We start from the raw sequence: 7,956 nt of genomic DNA, 5'->3' as shown, positions 1-7,956 counted from the left end.
TTCCCTGACTGTGTTTCTAACTGAAAGGGGAGAGGACTGACTAGAAGTGATGGATCGTTGTTCCTAGCTATTAGGAACACACGATCTGTCCCTCCTCACAGAACAGAACATGGATTTGTGTGTTTACACACACTTACACACACACACGTCCCTGTTCTGCCACTCGTGCTCGCGATCGATTGTAGCCGGCGGTCATCACAACCATCAGCTACGAGCATTGGCACCCCCACAGTGCAGCATGGGCGCACCTGCTACCCCAATCCCGCGAGCCGACGTATAGCTACGACGGTTCGCGGGATCGTGCTGACTTGCCACAGTAAAATGATGGTGGCTGGTCGGCAAGCGGTTAGTTAATATCATCAATTTAAATGAATACGAATTTATTGTCGGCCATTATTGGCACCTTTAGTGCAAGAAAAGCTCAAGAAAAAGGCTTCTCTTTAATATCTATGTACGTCTTCACACTGGTCCGTTGAGCTTCCGTTGTGGTGTTAAAAATCCTGCTTACTGCATTTTTGCACAAACAAACAAAACAAAAACGCACCAAAGACACACCTCTCCGTTAAAACGCAGCAAGAACGCATCAATACCACACCCGTGTTACGGTTTTTTGTTGTGGTTATTGAGTCACATGACCTATGAAAAACACACCATGAGCCCAGTAACATTGTGTGTTTTCGGCACTATTATCACCACTTTTTACTTTTATCGGCAAAATGGCGATAACACCATTTTTGGCCAAAAGGTTTTCGCCGCGGAAAATTTCGGTGCATCTCTAGAATGCAGTGTACAAAAACGCAGTGGCTTACACATTTCAGCAATAAGCCTTAAAGTGATACTAAAGTCGCTCCTGGCACCTCCCTCCTGTCGAGTGGCCCCACAGCAAGCAGCTTGCTATGGGGTCACCTGAGCTGAGCCACAGCCACACAGTGTGTGCCCATTCAGACACGGAGCCGCATTCAGCCCCGACCCTCTATGCCGATTGGCTGACTTTGATTGACAGCAGTGGGAGCCAATGGCGCCTCTGCTGTGTCTCAGCCAATCAGGAGGGAGAGTCCCGGATGGCCGAGGCACTCGTGCACTCGCTGGATTGCGATGGGGCTCAGGTAAGTAGTAGGGGGGCCAAGATTGAAAAAAAAAAAAAAAAAAAAAAAACCCCACCTTCTGAATTTACACTTTAACCTCTTGAGATCCGCGCTATAGCCGAATGACAGCTACAGCGCGGACCTCCTTTGCCGGGACTACGTCTATTGACGTCGTCCCTTGCACGAGCGGCCTGCGCGCCCCCTGAGGGGCGTGCGCGGCGCGCTCTGTGATCGGCGAGTCAATGAGACTCGCCTGATCACCGATCCGAGCAAGGGGTCGATCCCGACCCCTTACCGCGTGATCAGCTGTCAGCCAATGACAGCTGATCATGTGCCAAAACAGAGCCGGTAATTGGCTATTTTTCCTCCTCGCGCTGTCAGCGCAAGGAGAGAAAAAAAAAAAGCCGATCACCGGTGGCCGTGATCGGGACATCAGTCCCGATCACGGCCAGTGTATCAGGACCCACCTGCCCCCTGCCAGTAACCCCCAGAGCCTTAATGAAGTGCCACCCAGCAGTGCCCTCCCATCAGTGCTCATAATGCCACCCAGCAGTGCCATACATCAGTGCCCACAATCTGCCTCAACATTGCTGCACCCCAGTGCCCATGAGTGCCGCCCATCCGTGCCACCTTATCTGTGCCCATCAGTACTGCCTTATCTGTGCCCATCAGTGCCACCTTATCTGTGCCTATTAGTGCCCACCAGTGCCGCCCATCAGTGCATTTCTATGAAGGAGAAAAATGACCTGTTTGCAAAATTTTATAACAAACTATGAAACATGATTTTTTTTTTTTTTTTTTTGCATTTTTTTTGTTTGTTTAGCAAAAAACAAAACTCCCAGCTGTAATTAAATACCACCAAAAGAAAGCTCTATTTATGGGATAAAAATTTCATTTGGGTACAGTGTTGTATGCCCACGCAATTGTCATTCAAAGTGCATAAGCGCTGAAAGCTGAAAATTGGTCTGGGACTGAGGGGGGTTTAGGTGCCCAGTAAGCAAGTGGTTAATCATAGCCATAAAAAAACATAACATGTCAGGACACAGCATTTACATACAATCAATTAAAGGAAAAACTCTCCCATCCCTTCTGTCAAAAGCTCATGAAATGAATTAGGCAAACCAGTTGGTCAATTAGCTGTAGAGATCAAAGTCTATCCCTGACCTGTCCTGACATGTTTTTTATGGCTATGATTAGGACTTATTGCTGAAACGCGTAAGCCCTGCATTTTGTACACTCCACTTGATTTAATAAAGTGACTTTTTCAGAAGGACAAGTTGCTCTCTACCTCAGATCTCTATGTTAAAACATCAGTAAGTTTGTATTGCAGTTCCCCCATTGGGGAGATTTTTTCCCAATTTCCTGTGTGATCATTGAGACAGGAATTTAGGGAAATCTCTCCCACAGGGAGGCAGTAAGCAACGACAGCACTGGTTTAGAACAAAACTGCATTATTCACTGTTGGGGTTATTCCCCTCTTGTCCTGTGTGGTTATCAGGACAGGAAGTAAGGGGAAATCTCCCCAGCAGGGACAAAACCAGAGGTAAAACCTGATAAAAATTCACCTCTAAATGGGTGGTTTGGGCTATAGGTGGCCTTATACACTCGGGGACAATCAGGTACAGTACCAAGTGTCATGATCACTCCAACATTCTAGCCATTATTCAAGTATAAAGAGGTTTACCAATCCCCACAATTAAAGGGGCCAATCAGCACTTTTAGTGCATCCTGCAGGGATATACAGGACTTATTTATCCTGCTTAGGCTTGTTGTAGATCAAGAAGTCAGAGATGTCATGCCAGATGTTGCTGTCATCATACAGATACGTCATGGAGGACTGCAGGGAGGGCTGGAGAGTATGGCGTTGGTATTCAAACAGCCAGAGCACAAATCCCCACACCAGGGCTGAGAAAATAGGGAAGACATCGAACTTGGGCTCCGGGATGATTCCCTTCTCTACTGCCAGCCGGGACAATCCGAAGAGGATCCGAGACAATAAGTACATGTTTATCTGCAAGGCACAGGAAAGGTGTGAGGGGTACTTAGATTTAATGCCACAGGCAAAAGGTAAAAGCGTTTGTAGACAAAAACAATTCTATAAAAATGCAATTTTTCTTCTTATTTCTTCCCTTTTCACTGAATCAAAACAACAACCACAACCAACAACAACCAACAACCACCACCACACCCACCACCACCAACAACACCCCACCACCAACAACACCAAACACCACCACCAACAACACCAAACACCACCAACACCAAACACCACCAACACCAAACACCACCAACACCAAACACCACCAACACCAAACACCACCAACACCAAACACCACCAACACCAAACACCACCAACACCAAACACCACCAACACCAAACACCACCAACACCAAACACCACCAACACCAAACACCACCAACACCAAACACCTTTATGTCCTTTTTTCCCCACAAATAGAGTTTCTTTTGGTGGTAATTGATCACCTCTGCGTTTTTTTTTTATATATAGCACAAAAAATAAAAAGACAGACAATTAAAAAAAAAAAAAAAAAAAAAAACATCAATTAAGGCCAACATGTATTCTTCTACATATTTTTGGCAAAGAAAATTACAAGCAGCCTATATTGATCGATTTGCGCAAACGTTATAGCATCTATACTATGGGATATTTTTGTTTATTTTCTTACTAGTAAATGGCGGTGATCAGCGACTTATAGCAGGACTGTGGTATTGCGGCGGACAACTCCAATACTGACACTTTTTGGGAACCAGTGACACCAATTACAGCGGTCAGTGCTAAAAATATGCACTGTACTAATGACAATGGCTGGCAAGGGGTGATCATCAAGGACAATCAAAGGGTTAACCGTGTGCCTAGCTGGTGTTTTCTTACCATGGGAAGGCATGGTTCGGCCTGACAGAATGGCGTTCTGCCTTGTTTACATCTGTACCGAAGGATTGGTGGGTGACGGCGGACATAGAGTCTGCCGTACCCACCGATTATACACAGTGGGAGTGGGCAGGCGGCGGCATGGGTGCGTGCCCCAGGCCAGGAAGTGTCAGATCACGTTCCAAGTACATGTTATACTGCGGCAGGGCAGCCACTCTGCACCATATCTATGGTGGGCAGTCTGCAAGTGGTTATTGTTGCACTGATACAGAGTATCTGCACAAGTACTCGTACTTGTGCAAATGCTCCGATACCCGAAACAGATACCTTTGCAGTGCGGTTTGAGCCCATACAAAATTAACCGGCTCAAATCGCACTGAAAAGAAACGCATGCGATTTGAACAGGAACGCAGTGAGATTACTGTCCAAATTGCATGTGGTTTCCCCAGACTGTTCCTGTGTGCACCTAAGCTTGTCATAGTGACCTCAGCCTGGGTTCACATAGGATCGGTGCAGGAAATCGTATGCAAATCCAACACTGAACCGGAAAGGTGCTTTGTGTGGATAGAAATCTTTAGACTCCCCCTCTCTTCCATTCACTTGGTCTAGGTGAATGAGTCCACCATAGGAGAGGGCAGCTGGAGAGACAGAGACAGATACTTGAAGTCAGCTTTCAGTAACAGTAAGTAGGTTAACCACTTTCTGACTGCCTACCACAGATGTACTGCAGCAGGTCGGCTTTATTGTGCGAAACAATGTACCTGTATGTAATTTTGTGCAATAGACACTGGGTAGTGTGTGCCACCGAAGGCGTGATCACGCACGGATTGGCCACAGGGGACTCCAATCAGTGAGTCCGGCAGTCCCGATATCTGACGGCCACCCACGATCGTTCCCGGGAGAGTAAATAAGGCAGATCGCTGTTCTGACAGGGGAGAAGATGGAAATCTTGCTAAGCAGGAACACCAATCTCGGTCTTCATCCAGTCACAGCAAACCCCACACAGTTAGCAAGCACCCCTAGGGACACGCTTTACCCTTTGATTGCCCCTTCCTTGCCAGTGTCATTAGTACAGTAACAGTGCATATTTTTTCACTGATCACTGTAATAAGGTCACTGGTCCCAAAGAAGAAAAAAAATAAAATAAAATAATAAAAAACGTCAGGTGCCCGATTTGTATGTCGCAATGTCACAGTCCCGCTAAAAATTGCTGATCTCCACCATTACTAGTAAAAAATAAAAATTTAAATGCCATCAAAATATCCCATAGTTTATAGACGCTATAACTTTTGTGAAACCAATCAATATATACGCTTATTGTGATTTTTTTTTACCAAAAATATGTAGCAGAATACATATTGGCCTGAATTGATGAAGAAATTAGATTTTTTACATTTTCTCTTATTGGATGCGTTTTATAGCAGAAAGTAAAAAAATATATATATATTTTTGCAATAAGTTTTTATTGTATACTTAAAGAGGAAGTAAACCCTGATGAGTTTACTTCCTCTTTCATTCCCTGCAAAGGTAAAGCATAATGGACAACTATACATCGCATAGTAGTCCATTATGTGTCACTTACCTGACACAGGAGCCAGTGAAGTCACCGCTGTCCCCTGTAGTCCGGCGCATCCATCTTCTCGGTGGGGTCTCACAGCTCCGCCACTGTCATTCGGCGAAGCCGCGATGACGTCACTCCCGTGCATGCGCACGGGAGCCGACACGCGCGGCAGCTCCGTCGTTGAAAATGCCGCGCTCAGTGCGCCTGCGCGCCGCTGTCTACGGCGCATGCGGTGTCTGTCTTCGGGCAAATATCTCCTAAACCGTGTAGGTGTAGGAGATATTTCTTGGACCTACAGGTAAGCCTTAATCTAGGCTTACCTGTAGGTTAAATTGTGTTGTAAGGGTTTACAACCACTTTAATATGAAGTACAAAAGGAATACAAAAGACACATTTTTTGTTATAACGCAAAAAATAAAAAAACTGCAGAAGTGATCAAATATCACCAAAAGACAGCTCTATTTGTGGGGGAAAAAAAAAAAAAAAGAAGGATGTCAATTTTATTCGGTTACAGTGTCGCATGACTATGCAATTTTCAATGAAAGTACAGCTGTGCCATATCGCCAAAAATAGCCTGATCATGATCTTCCAGAGGTCAAGTGGTTAGTTAGTGAATAACAGGTCATGGACCGAGTGGATATGGCAAAGGGCACATGAGAAGGGGAGGCATGTTCCGAGAACAGAAATAAGATTGTGCAGATTGCAGTTGCTGCCGGAGAATGGGGGGTGGGGGATTTACTTGAACTGCCCATCCATGGGGTTAGCCTTACCTGGCTATTGATGTGATTATTCTCTCCGAATACCACCCATCCGCCCACACAAGCTGCCAGGAAGGAATGAAACTGCCATTTGCTTCCATGTATTTTCTCCTGAACTGTCAAGAGGCTCTTATATGTGAAGACGAAATAAGCCAGATTCCTCGAATGAGTTAATGTCGCCTGGAAGATGGCTTTCAACTTGTCTTTTAAGCTAGGGAATCAAAGGTTAAAAAAAAAATATATATAGTTAGGGACCCATTTACATTTCTAAGGTGTGTTACATAGTTAGTCTGGTTGGAAAAAAAAAAAAAAAAAAGACAAAGTCCATCTAGTTCAACCTATAAAAGTGGTTGTAAACCTGACATGAAATATTAACAAAGCATATCCCTCCATAGTGAGTACTTGTATCACTTAAAGGATAAGTCCACCTTTTGTAACATGTTACACCCAAATTCAGAGTGCAATATGCTACAAATGCCCCCCGTTTTGACAGTGAGTGTGGGATCTTCTCCCCCCTACTCACTGTCCCAATCTAAAAAGAAGGTGGCTGTGTGGGGCTCCGCCAGCCCAGCTGCACACATTCATTCACAGTGTTCTGTGATTTTTTTTTATTTATTTTTTTAAAGCCCATGATGTGTGAAACACTCAAAAAAATTCACCCTGTGCCAAAAAAAAAATAAAAAAATAAAATACATAAAGAGTGAAACACAAAAACGTGCAACGAGTGTACACAAGCCCTCTAAAATCAGAGGGCCTTGCCCTGATGCCCCGGGGCATTATGCTCCAGACAGGGACTAGGGTACTTACACTTGGTCCATGTGGCCAAAACTAGACGGACCCCATTCTCTAAAAATCTCAGAAACAGACCCAGCCAAGTAACAGGTGGGGCTCCCACAAAGGGAGAACCCATGAGAGACCCCATGAGAGACCCCATGAGAGACCCCAAACTAAACCAGAGGACCATGTCCACCCCCTCCCGAGACTTTTAGGGCAGGCCCGAGGACCTACACTCTTCCAGTCACACATGCAAAACGAGTGTGATCTGGTGCAGTGACCGTGGTGGCATAAATCAAAGTGACCCTCACTCACAGTGATATTATGGCACCCCTGGACTGCCACTCCAGGGGCACATACACCACCATGGGCTTCTTTTCAGGTCCGACCCTCAGCCGGACCAGTGCAGCCGTCCATCCCTGCCAGATAGAGAGTCTTTCTAGGTTTTGTCAGGGAGAGCCGCCAACTATAAAGCAGCCTCCTCCGGTACTAGCCCTTCCAGGCCCCCCCATCAACAAGGTAGATTTGCATGGCACCACCCCGTGTGTCCACTTAAGGGTGATGCCAGCTCTTCTACTGGACGCTGACAGGAACAGTGACCATGCCAGTCCTTGCCAGAAGGCCGGAAAAACTCAGCCCTTCGGCCAGACAAAATGCAGCACCCATCCTCACCAGGCGCACCCTTCAAGCCTGCTCGGATATGACCATCATTGGCCTCTAAGACCCAAGAGCGCCTTAATGTGGCCCCCCAACCGAAACAAGCTGTCCAGGTACAATTACACCATCAGATTTGCATAGCCCTCCCCATTGGGAGTAGCACAGCGCCTCCTATGGCAACTGATAAGAACAGATACTACACTTGATCTTAGCCAAAAGGCTGTTGGTTTGT

The 7,956-nt window shown here is 45.9% G+C and overlaps 1 protein-coding gene across 1 annotated transcript in view; it reads right to left on the bottom strand.

Moving 5' to 3' along the window:
* Positions 1-1,161: 1,161 nt before the first annotated feature.
* PXMP4 (peroxisomal membrane protein 4) overlaps positions 1,162-7,956 on the bottom strand; it is a 10,941-nt gene continuing 4,146 nt past the window's right edge. Inside the window, exons 3-4 of the mRNA XM_077459161.1 lie at positions 6,306-6,504; positions 1,162-3,096 (exon numbers count right to left, since the gene is read on the bottom strand). Of these exons, the coding sequence (XP_077315287.1) occupies positions 2,833-3,096; positions 6,306-6,504 (463 nt within the window). The 3' untranslated portion in view covers positions 1,162-2,832. The remainder of the gene's footprint in view (positions 3,097-6,305; positions 6,505-7,956) is intronic.

Source organism: Lithobates pipiens, unplaced genomic scaffold (genome assembly GCF_037356315.1).
Source record: "Lithobates pipiens isolate NorthernLeopardFrog02 unplaced genomic scaffold, aLitPip1_a1.2 Scaffold_28, whole genome shotgun sequence".
NCBI lineage: Eukaryota > Metazoa > Chordata > Amphibia > Anura > Ranidae > Lithobates > Lithobates pipiens.
The sequence above is the reverse complement of the archived record's forward strand: the minus strand, read 5'-3'. Positions and strand labels throughout refer to the sequence as shown.